This window comes from Mesoplodon mirus, assembly GCF_964341445.2.
Source record: "Mesoplodon mirus genome assembly, chromosome: 3".
Lineage (NCBI taxonomy): Eukaryota > Metazoa > Chordata > Mammalia > Artiodactyla > Ziphiidae > Mesoplodon > Mesoplodon mirus.
Window position 1 is genome coordinate 96,227,755 of NC_138978.1, and position 11,134 is coordinate 96,238,888.

Genomic DNA, 11,134 nt, shown 5'->3' on the forward strand with positions numbered 1-11,134 from the left:
TCGGGCCCGGCAGCTCTTCCCCCTTGGAAATTCCTGAGCTGCCCAAGCTGTTTAAATCTCTCGGGCCCCGGCAACTGCCCACCTCCTCAAAGACCGCACCACTGGCCAGAATCTAGGACACAAGGCCTGATTTTGCGCCCAGTTGAGTGAGGGGAACCCCCGCCTAACACCTCGCCCTGAGCTGGCCCATTTCGCTGCGCGCCCCGAGAAAGCCACTTTCTGCCCCTCAGACCGCAAGTTTCGAGGCAGCAGCGGGATGGGGGTGAGAGATGGAGGCGGGCAGAAGTGGAGGAACCTCCCGGCCCATTCTCCCTCCCAGGCTGCTCGCCTCCTCCATACCTCTGGCAGCCCCTTCCCAGCCTCTCCTCCCCCAGAACGCGGCCGGGACTCGCGGGGTCGCGGCGCCTGTTTCCCCTGCCTCCGCAGACGCGGCCGGGGCCGGAGAGGAGGGCGGAGCCCGGCCACAGTCACCGGACTCCAATCCCCCAAGGGCTGCGGGGCTGGGGGACCAGAGAGGTGCACTACACACGCCAGGCCGTCTTCTGTCCCTTAAGACTTTTCTGGAGAAAAGCTTCCAACAGCTCTTCACCTCCCCCCTTTTCTAAGGCGCGGGAGAACGGTCTCCACCGCCCGGGAGCGGCGGATTGCAGGGCGAGGGCCGAGATTTATACATTAAGAGTCCTGGGGGCACCAGGCTCCGCCCCTTTTCTTTCTTTTTTTTTTTTTTTTTCGTTTTTTTGGTTGCCTGTGGGGAAGGAGGGGTTCTTCTTGTGTGTGTGTGTTTCTACCCCAGATCTTTCCTGGACAGTGAGTCTCAGCAGCACTGATCCTGAGGTCCCCAGCCGCGGGCGGAGGGCGTGGGGGGTTGAGGCACTCACTCCTCCCTGTCTCTTCCTAAAGAAGCCACTCAGCCTCAGCGGGGCGCTCGGCGACTTCAGCTGACCGGTCGGCCGGGCCGCGGCGAGCGCGCTGGCCATTGGAGTGCGCGGCTGCGGAGGGAGGGGACCCCGACTCGAGTAAGTTGAGAACGCGGCTCGCTCAGTCGGGGGCAGCAGCAAGATGCCGAGCGCGCCGTGCAGACCCGGAGCTCCCCGAACGCAGCTTCGTCCAGCCTGAGCCAGGTAGGGAGTGCGCGCGGAGGAGCATCGCGGCGGGAGGTCTTCAGAGCCAGAAACAAAAATTTTAAACCGGAATGAAGCCAAACGAACACTTTTAAAACATCTGTCTCTGGGTGCTGAAAACAAGCATCTCTGGGCTACTAAGGAGACCAACCGGATCGGATTGTTCTTGGCGCACTTGTGACTTAAAGTTTGGAAAAGGGTTAAGTTCCCATTGTAGAACCGTCTGGGGTTGGGGGATAGCGGAAGCTGTGCTGGGTCGGAGGAGAGGCGCTTATTCTGGGAAATCCTATAGACAAAGACCGGGGGAGGTGGGGTAAGGGCTTAAACTTGCACTGCGAGCGAGCGGGGTGTGGAATTAGATGAGGGAAACGCGGAGCTACTGGGCGAGAGCTGCCTCTGCTGTCCTGGGAATTGCTGGAATTGCTGTCGCCTCGATGACTCCACTTTTATCGCATTTGCTACGTTACCTTGAAACATTTCAACAACTCTCGGGTAGACTTCTGATCACCAGTGCCACGTTTCATTCCCCCCACACTTTCTAGTTCTATGAGAGGAGGCAACGTGTTGGGGAAGAGCAGTGAATAAAACTGCCCGCGCTAGCTTAGCAATGCACCGGCAGACTTCTGTTTGTGAGTTTCTGGAGAGTAATGTGGCATTTGGAATTTGGAATGCAGTGGCATGTATTTTTATCACTTGTAGTTTAACTTCTCTTTTTGTGTGCGTGTTTTGGCTATATCCACAGTAACTGAAAATACTCCTTTTGCAATCAACGAATGTACGACACTTCTGGGATTTATTGCAATATCTTATGAATGATTTTCACTGCGTACCTTTATATTTTCTTGCACTGGCTCGCAAGAAAAAAAAAAGAAGAAGAAGAAAGAAAAGGCTGTTGCTTCACGGAGGCGCTAAGCTTTCCTGTTTACCGCAAGGCCAGGGCGGGCTTGGCTGCCCACACTATGCTGCGCCTTCGGACCCTAAGCACACCTGCTCCTAGAGAGTTATTAATAGAGCCCAAAAAGTGACTGACGCTGTCAAATGATTTTCGTGCAAACCTAATTTCTTGCATGGCAATTAGGAGGTGGTTTTAGCTGGGTGGTGGTGGAGGGCAGAGGTGTGCGTCTCCGCCCTCACATTGGCGGTTGAGGCTCTTCGAAGGAGCGACCAGGAGCTGGTGGTGAGCCCGCCGCCGAGCGGGTGAACGCTTCAGAGACTCTTTCGGCTGCGGCTGGAAACCTTGTGGGGTGGGAGCAGCGTTGGGCGGGGGTGGGGTGGGGGGGGTTGAGGAGGCAAGAGTGGGGATAAATGGGGTTCACTTTTCCAGTTTTCCCATTTCCATTTAAGTGGATGTAACCATAGGGGGAGATTTTCGTCTTGTCGAGTCGGAGTTTTCAGTTTGGGTACATTTTTGTTTTTTCTCCCTTTCTTTCTTCCCCTTCTTCCTTTTTTTTTTTTTTCTTTGCAAGAAATGAGAGTTTGATTTTTTTGTTTGTTTGTTTGTTTTAATCCTTCTTCCTGCACTCTCCTCAAGTTTCTTTAAAACAAATCAACAACAAGAAAACTGGAGCAGTACCTTCGCTAGAATGAATGACGCCAGTGTGCTGTGGCTTTTTCCCTGACTCTCTCCTCTTTGTGATTTGTTTAAGGCTGTGGTTTCTGAGGCCCTCTCCAGCCACGGAAAAGCTGCACAAAAAAGTCTGGATCTCTCTCGCTCAACCACCCCCGCTGCCAGTGAAGGCTCTCTCCGCCTCGCCCTCTAGCGTTCATCTGGAGAAGTACCGCCCCGGGCTCCTGGGGACAGCGCGCATCATGGGGTCCACCAACATCCCGCTGGTCAAGGCCCTCCGCAGCTCTGTCTCCGACTATGTCAACTACGACATCATCGTCCGGCATTATAACTACACGGGAAAGCTGAATATCGGCGCGGACAAGGAAAACGGCATTAAACTGATCTCAGTGGTGTTCATTCTCATCTGCTGCTTTATCATCCTAGAGAACATCTTTGTCTTGCTGACCATTTGGAAAACCAAGAAGTTCCACCGACCCATGTACTATTTTATTGGCAACCTCGCCCTCTCAGACCTGTTGGCAGGAGTGGCCTACACAGCCAACCTGCTTTTGTCTGGGGCTACCACCTACAAGCTAACCCCCGCCCAGTGGTTTCTGCGGGAAGGGAGTATGTTTGTGGCCCTGTCTGCCTCCGTGTTCAGCCTCCTGGCCATCGCCATTGAGCGCTATATCACCATGCTGAAGATGAAACTCCACAATGGGAGCAACAGGTTCCGCTCCTTCCTGCTCATCAGCGCCTGCTGGGTTATCTCCCTCATCCTGGGGGGCCTGCCCATCATGGGCTGGAACTGCATCAGCGCGCTGCCCAGCTGCTCCACAGTGCTGCCGCTCTACCACAAGCACTATATCCTCTTCTGCACCACGGTCTTCACTCTGCTCCTGCTCTCCATCGTCATCCTGTACTGCAGGATCTACTCGTTGGTCAGGACTCGGAGCCGCCGTCTGACTTTCCGCAAGAACATCTCGAAGGCCAGCCGCAGCTCTGAGAAGTCGCTGGCGCTGCTCAAGACCGTGATTATCGTCCTGGGCGTCTTCATCGCCTGCTGGGCGCCACTCTTCATCCTGCTTCTGCTGGACGTGGGATGCAAGGTGAAGACCTGCGACATCCTCTTCAGAACGGAGTACTTCCTGGTGTTGGCTGTGCTCAACTCTGGCACCAACCCCATCATTTACACTTTGTCCAACAAGGAGATGCGTCGGGCCTTCGTCCGGATCATGTCCTGCTGCAAGTGCCCCAGCGGAGACTCCACCGGCAAATTCACACGACCCATCATCGCCGGCATGGAATTCAGCCGCAGTAAGTCAGACAACTCCTCCCACCCTCAGAAGGACGATGGGGATAACCCAGAGACCATTATGTCTTCGGGAAACGTCAACTCTTCTTCCTAAAAGTGAAAACTGCTGACCCATGGGGAGCTTGCATGGTTGCCCACCACCCCAGTGTTTGGAAAAAAAAAAACAACTCTGTGCCTCCGCTGCTGCCAGGCAGGAGCTGTCTCAAGCCAGAGGGAGGGAGGGGGAGCGTAAGAACAGCCTGGTGGTGCCTGGTGTTGGTGGGTAGACTTAGTTCCTGTGAACAATGCACTGGGAAGGGTGGAGATCAGGTCCTCGCCTGGAATCTATTTCCTCCCCTCGCTGGAGCTTTGATTTTGCACTGAGCCAAAGGTCTAGCATTGTCAAGCTCCTGAAGGGTTCATCTGGCCCCTCCTCAAAGACTAATGTCCCGGTGTGAAAGCGTCTCTGTAGGGAGCTTTGAGGAGATGTTTTCTTTCACTTTAGTTTCCAGCCCAAGTGAGTGTGTGCACTTCTGCTTTGCTAGGTATGCTCTGCATATCCTACCCTCCCTTCCCCTTCACACCCCTCCTCAGAATTCCTTTACTTTATATTTTAACTACCTGGCATCCAGAGTTGGGAGTGTGGCACGGTCCATTTCTTGATGATGTGTAGCAGGTAGGCTGTGTCCAGCAGGTAAGACTGTGGTGGAGATGGTTTGGAGATGTAAAGCAATTTCACTTGCTGAAGCCAAAGTTTCCACGTAAGCTGGATGAGTGTTTTTGATTTTAGTTGCAGTCACTTTAAAAAAAAAATCTTTGCAATGAAATGTATTACAGTATCATATCCATCATGGCTGAAATCTGCATAAGGAAGTCCAATTTATTTAAATGACATCAGCCAGGATCCTTAGTGTCATAGAAGAAACAAACAAGCAAAACAAGGTGAAAACTGACTGGGGGGTGACTTTGTAAACCAAGAAAGATTTCTTAACGAATTTGTCTAACAAATACAGCATCTGTCTTTGGCACTTTTGTTGATGTTTCTTTCAGAGTGTTGTGTGAATCATTTCAACCAACAGGATGGCTGTATTTTGTTGTGTTAAAAGTACTTTTTAAATAATTTTTGAATGTATTTGTTTCAACATTTTATTGGATTTTCCTAACCTGTGTTAACACCATTGAATGTGTATTTCTTCAGAAAATACCATCCTCTTGTGCCCTTAAAGCATTACTTTAACTGATAGGGAACATAAGAAGTTTTTCAGTACATTAAGTAGTTAATTGAAGATGTGTATAAATGTCACAAAGAATAAAAATATATTGGTGTCTGTTTAGTGTGGTTTCCAGTGCAATTAAACTGAGAAATGTCTTTTTTTAAAAAAAAATAGTATTTAATAGGTTTCTGACAATGTGGATCATTTTGCACATAGCTTTATCAACTTTTAAACATTAATAAACTGATTTTTTTAAAGATTCCTTTGTAAAGAGCATTTTTAAAAAAGTAGTTACTAAGACATTCTATTTGACTATGTGCCTCTTCAGAATCAGTTAAAGGCAAATTTCTGTTATTCTTTAGAGGATTTTACCCTGATAAACTAGGGTGTGAAAAAAGAATGTGGTTTGTTTAGAAACCACTCTTTTTTTTTCAGGAAGAGAAACTTCAATAAGTTAACACTGAAGAGTAGTAAAGAATGAGATGAAAACCACCAGCTTCTAAATACCACATGGACAAGTAAATGTAATTGTTTGAGTTTTAAATGACATTCAAGCCAAACTAAATTAAGTACAATAATTCTGTCTTAAAACATGAGTTTTAAAAGAAATAATGTACAACAATGTGGTTGTAAATCAAAGTTAAATTATGACACTCAATGGTCAGTTCACACCCATCCCTAGAAGCTTACATTCTTGGCTTGCCATCAACATACTGGGGAAGTGGGGATATGGCTATGGGAGATTATATTAAATTACTTAATTCTTTCAGGACATTGTCTTGGCTTCTCCCAGTCTACCCTCTGAACAATATAAAACTATACATTAGCAATAAAGTTACAAGTTGTAGAATGTTGGCTGAATAGCATACATCTTTTATCTGAAAAATTTTGATTCATAGTATCTGAAAGCTTTAACATCCCTAGTCAATTTCTCCAACTATAAAATGGCAAGCCTCACAGAATTTTTAATTCTTGTTTTGATATTATCCTCTTCATGGGGGATTACATCGGAGTATTTTGGTGTGTTTGCCTCTTCAGTGCTATTGTTAACTTTCAGAATTTGTACTTTCAAGTGTCATTGAATATGCACAGGACACAGTTGGGACACGAAGATAAACCTCACCTAATAGAGTAGATGTCATTTCTGGGTAAAGTTAACTGTGGGAAACAGAAGCATGTTCACTAAGGAAACCTTAGGTCACAACCTCCAGTTTCCTGAAGGAAATGCCAAAAATGCTCCGAAGACAAAAGACTGGAAACAAACTGGAATGTCTCTATCCATCTGTCTGCTGAGGCGGAAGGAATGAGTTCATGTTACACTCACTTCCTAGACCTTTCGTTACAGAATCAAGCATAATGGAAAAGCGTGTCCATTTTGTATTTCTATGGAAGATAAAGTGGTTGTACTCTTGGACTTATCTTTATAAGCACAGCAGTGACTCACATGATGTGGGGAAGAATGAGGTGGGACAGTTGACCTTGGTGGGGACTGGGGAGCTCATCAGTGACAAGGGAGCACAGCCTCGCTTGCCTACCTGTGAGCACATTATCCAATGATTAAATGTGTTTTCTTCCTGGAAATTCCAGACAGTGCATTTCATTCCAAGACAACTGGACAGTCATGGACTATGGTTTCCCTGGGTAGATGTGGGTCAGAGCCCTAGTTCTGGCCAAGAGCAATGGCTAAGATGAAGGAATCCTTGGCCATATCCCAACATGAATATCTGGTTTTAATTCAGAATATTTTGAGAATTGAGGATGAAAAAAAAAAAAAAGCCCTCAGTACCTATGTGTTTATACTAAAATAAACTCCCTAAAGTTTTAATTAAAAAAGATGCAGAATGCCATGGAGCAACTAAACCAGTGTACCACAACTACTAAGCCTGTGCTCTAGAGCCCGTGAAACACAACTACTGAGCCTGTGGGCCACAACTACTGAAGCCTTCATGCCTAGAGCCTGTGCTCTGCAACAAGAGAAGCCACCGCAATGAGAAGCCCCCGTGCAACAATGAAGACCCAATGCAGCCATTAATTAATTAATTAAAAAAATTAAAAAACATGTAGAGGTTTTTTTAAGAGGAGGAAAACAGACAACCAGAGCAATACTTTATGGCTTATAAATATTCAGGAAAATTACAAAATGACACCAAATAATACTTTCTTCTCAACAACACTAAATGTGATTATAACAATGCTTGTTCTTCCTTTTTAGTCTCTTAATAAGTAGAAAAAATTAATTCTTTGAAAAAGTTGATTTAGTGATGTTATAAATTCAAAAATGTATAGGAATAGGAGTTTTGCATTCATGCTAATTAGATACTTTATTTTATTTTAGTAATATCAGTAGTATCAGCACTACAGTTGTGATTTATGGCATCTTCAATTTTTTCCCAATGTAAAAAGACATAAAGATTTTAATGGTTCTTGTTTTCAAATTGGATTAATTTCTCCTCTGGACATGACCTATGTTAAATACATGTCCGGTCCAATACTCTTTATAGTACTTTTAACCTAGACTATAGTTTTTGCATGATTTTGACCATTCGTGCCTCCATTCAATATATCAATATATCACCTGTCAGGTTTTCTAGGCAACTACAAGTGAACTATTTCTGGGAGCTACTACTCTGAAATAGCACCTTCAGAAAGATGATGGACCATGTTGGGGAAATCCTACAAAGTGAGGACTTGCAGTTCAAGTAATTCTGAATATTAAAAATCCCCTTTTCAACTGAGAAACAAGGGATAATACTTGAGTGACATTAAAAAAAATTCTACTTATCTACAGAACCGTTAAATATTTGATTCTGTAAATAGTCACTGGCTTAAAATTAATCTCTAATTCGGAACCATTATTTATCCACAGTATTTGCAATAATGAGTTTCTATAATCTCAGTATAATGTTCAGTTATTCTTTTTTTTTTTTTAATGCTGGTTGCTCCATTCTCATCTGGAATGATGTTTCCTGCAGACACCTAACTGATTAGATCAAATTAGATTGATCTCATTTGTTTTCTAACAAATTAGATCAAACTAGATTTGTCTATGCTTTCTCAAAATTTGTTTTAAAGCTCTTGAGGGAGGAATCACAAATAACCAAAAGAAACCTTTATAGGAGCTATTATTCTTTCCCCGTGGACACAAGTTCTTGATGATGAGAAATCATAATAAATTGCATAATTTCCTCCAACTTTCCTTCCTGCTTTTTTGATGTGTGCTTGGTCACAAGGAAAGGAACTCAAAACACATTTCTATATACACCATTGCCTTCACTGCCATTCTAATTGAAACTACAGACTACCCAAACAAGCAAGGCTTTCTTGAACAGGTGAAAGTCTTTAGATTGTCTACAGAGAAAAATAATTTTTAACCAGTGGTCAAAAGAACTAGGAAAGATAAGAGGAAGATAACACTGAGAGAGGGTTAGGGTTAGACCTGCATTTAATTCAGTCTTTTCACAATCCTTGACAAGAGCCAGGACCTAGAGCAAATTTGGTTCATGTTGAAGATATCTCCCCTAATACCTCCTATCTCTTACTCCTGCTTTCTGCTCAGATTCTTCAGACTCTCAAGAAGTTTTTCTCATGCTCTCTTTGAGGACTGAAGGATTAAAAATCAGCTTTGGATCTGGATATAGTCATTAGCAAAAGCCAAGTATAAACTGCAGATTTGAAGAACAGGAATTGCTACATTTGTTTTATTGAAGCATCAGCATGTGCCCATCCAGCTTCTGTGTTAATTAATAGTGGATAAACACACTGTGGTAAATTCATAGGATGGAATATTATTCAGCAATTAAAAAGGAACTGCTACTGTTACTTGCAACAATCAGCGTAAATCTCAAAACCGTTACGTTGAGCAAAAGAAGCCAGTCACAAAAGAGAACATACTGCGTGATTCCATTTATGTGAAATTTAAGAATAGACAAAACTAATCTATGGAGATAGAGGTCATCAAAATAGCGGTTGCCTGGGGGAGGAGGATAAACTGAAAAGGAACATGAAGGAGCTTTCTAGGTTGTTAACAATGTTCTCTATCTGAATTTTTTAAGGTGTTTATTACTCGGTGTATGCATTTGTCTAAACGTATCCAACCATATTCTTAAGACCTGTGAAATTAAAAAAAGAATTCAATATGGTAAACTTCTACTTCTGAGTATGAGGGCTATATGGGACTTTGTGAAATTACAGAACAAGTTTTCAGAGTTCAGTAGAATGTGGCAAAAGCCCCAGAGTGTTCCATAGAAGGGACACATGCTCTTTTAGTATTCTCCTAAGCCCCAGAACCAAAACATTAAAATGCTAAATAACTGTGACTTGATGATATATCTTTGCTTCTAGAGGATGAAAATTTGGCCTAGTATTGGTATTTGTAATCTTGGAAGAATTTCTGTGTCTTGAAAGAGTCTAGGGTTATAATTGAAATTCTCACAATGAAAGTTATTAACAGATTTCAGTCTTAGGTGTATATGGTGCATTGTAAATCACCTAATAAAGAATGGACTTTTACACACTGGCAAGGATACTGAAACATATTAGTATTGATGACACAAACTGGAGTGTGACAAACCACCTGACCAAACAGATAAAAGGTATTCAGTCACATAATTACACTTGTCTCAGTGTAAGATCTGCATTGTTAGAAGTAGTAGGCAGAGACACAAAAGAAATGGATGATAAGCTCATGTTCGCTCTCTGTCGCTCACACTCTCTCTCTCTCTCTCTCATACATTCTTTTTTTAATATTCTTTTCCATTATGGCTTATCTCAGGATATTGAATATAGTTCCTTGTGCTATACAATAGGACCTAGTTTTTTATCCATTAAGCTCATGCTTTTGAGGGCTTTATAAGCTTGTTGCAGCTAGGTAGCTTGTTGGCCTGTGCTCAGCCCTGTTTAAGGATTCCTTCCTTCAGCCAGCTCTGGGAGTGGCCGGGCAGAGGTGAAGTGCTTCAGGTGCTGCGGTGGTTTTGGGTCAGGCTGATTTGATACAAGGAGGAATGGGAACAGGAAAGAAGGGACATTGCTTCCAGTGTTGACCGGAGTGGGGAAAGGTAGATAGTTGCTTACCTACCTAGAGCTCGAATCCTATTATTGCTCCACTTTTCTGCTGCTTTGTTGAAACCAGGGCAGAAAGAACAACCCCAGAGGAAGCACTGATTTGGCCTGTGCTTCCTGCTCCCACCCCACCTAATGGGTGCACCCACCCATGCACCCATCCCTTCAACAAGAATGCTTGCCCTCGGCTGTGTGCCATGGATACCAGACAAATGATAGACAAGGTCCCTGCCTTCATAGAGCTTATAGGATCCATTCCACCAGCTCTAGTGCTTCAGTGGCTCCTTCTGTTTGGGGCCCAGGAAGCCTGATACAGCAAGAAACAGTTCTTCTTTCCAAGAGTTTGTCCAATGTTGTACACTTCCCGGAATATATTTACTTCTCAAGGAGTGTAAAATAATTTCATTTAATAAATATGATCCACATTGGCAGCTTTTAATCTTTGGCTTTTATTTAACCAATATCTCTAAATAACTTAAAGTTAAATAACGGTGAATTAACTTTTATATTCGGAATGAAGTCCTTTATGGTATTGGACTCTGTGGTAAATATCAGTATTGGTATTCAATTTTTTTCTTCCAGTTTTACTGAGATATAATTGACATACAGCACTGTATAAATTTAAGGTGTACAACCTAATGATTTGACTCACATACATCATGAAATGATTATCACAATAAGTTTAGTGACCATCCATCATCTCATATAGATACAAAATAAAAGAAAGAGAAAAAAAATGTCCTTGTGATGAGAACTCTCAGGACTCACTCTCTTCAAAACTTTCATATGTAACATACAGCAGAGTTCATCATACCTATCATGTTGTAATTTACATCCCTTGCATTTGGTTTTTCAAGTTGTTCTAGGCCTCATGTGAAATCAAAGCATTCAACTTTTT

The 11,134-nt window shown here is 43.7% G+C and overlaps 1 protein-coding gene across 6 annotated transcripts; it reads left to right on the forward strand.

Moving 5' to 3' along the window:
* The first annotated feature begins 223 nt into the window (after positions 1 to 223).
* Positions 224 to 5,437, forward strand: S1PR1 (sphingosine-1-phosphate receptor 1). Of its 6 annotated transcripts, none has more exons than XM_082614335.1 (2): positions 224 to 1,121; positions 2,768 to 5,437. In XM_082614335.1, the coding sequence occupies exon 2, from the start codon at positions 2,931 to 2,933 to the stop codon at positions 4,077 to 4,079; it is 1,149 nt and encodes a 382-aa protein (XP_082470461.1). In that variant the 5' UTR covers positions 224 to 1,121; positions 2,768 to 2,930; the 3' UTR covers positions 4,080 to 5,437. The 6 variants fall into 6 exon arrangements, with proteins under 6 accessions (XP_082470461.1, XP_082470462.1, XP_082470463.1 ...); XM_082614336.1 differs by having other exon boundaries at positions 224 to 1,016; XM_082614337.1 differs by lacking the exon at positions 224 to 1,121 and adding an exon at positions 1,459 to 1,750.
* The last annotated feature ends 5,697 nt before the right edge of the window (positions 5,438 to 11,134 follow it).

Bases quoted from the DNA above. Each gene is read 5' to 3' on its own strand.
- S1PR1 (XM_082614334.1), top strand. From the start codon at position 2,709: ATGACGCCAGTGTGCTGTGGCTTTTTCCCTGACTCTCTCCTCTTTGTG.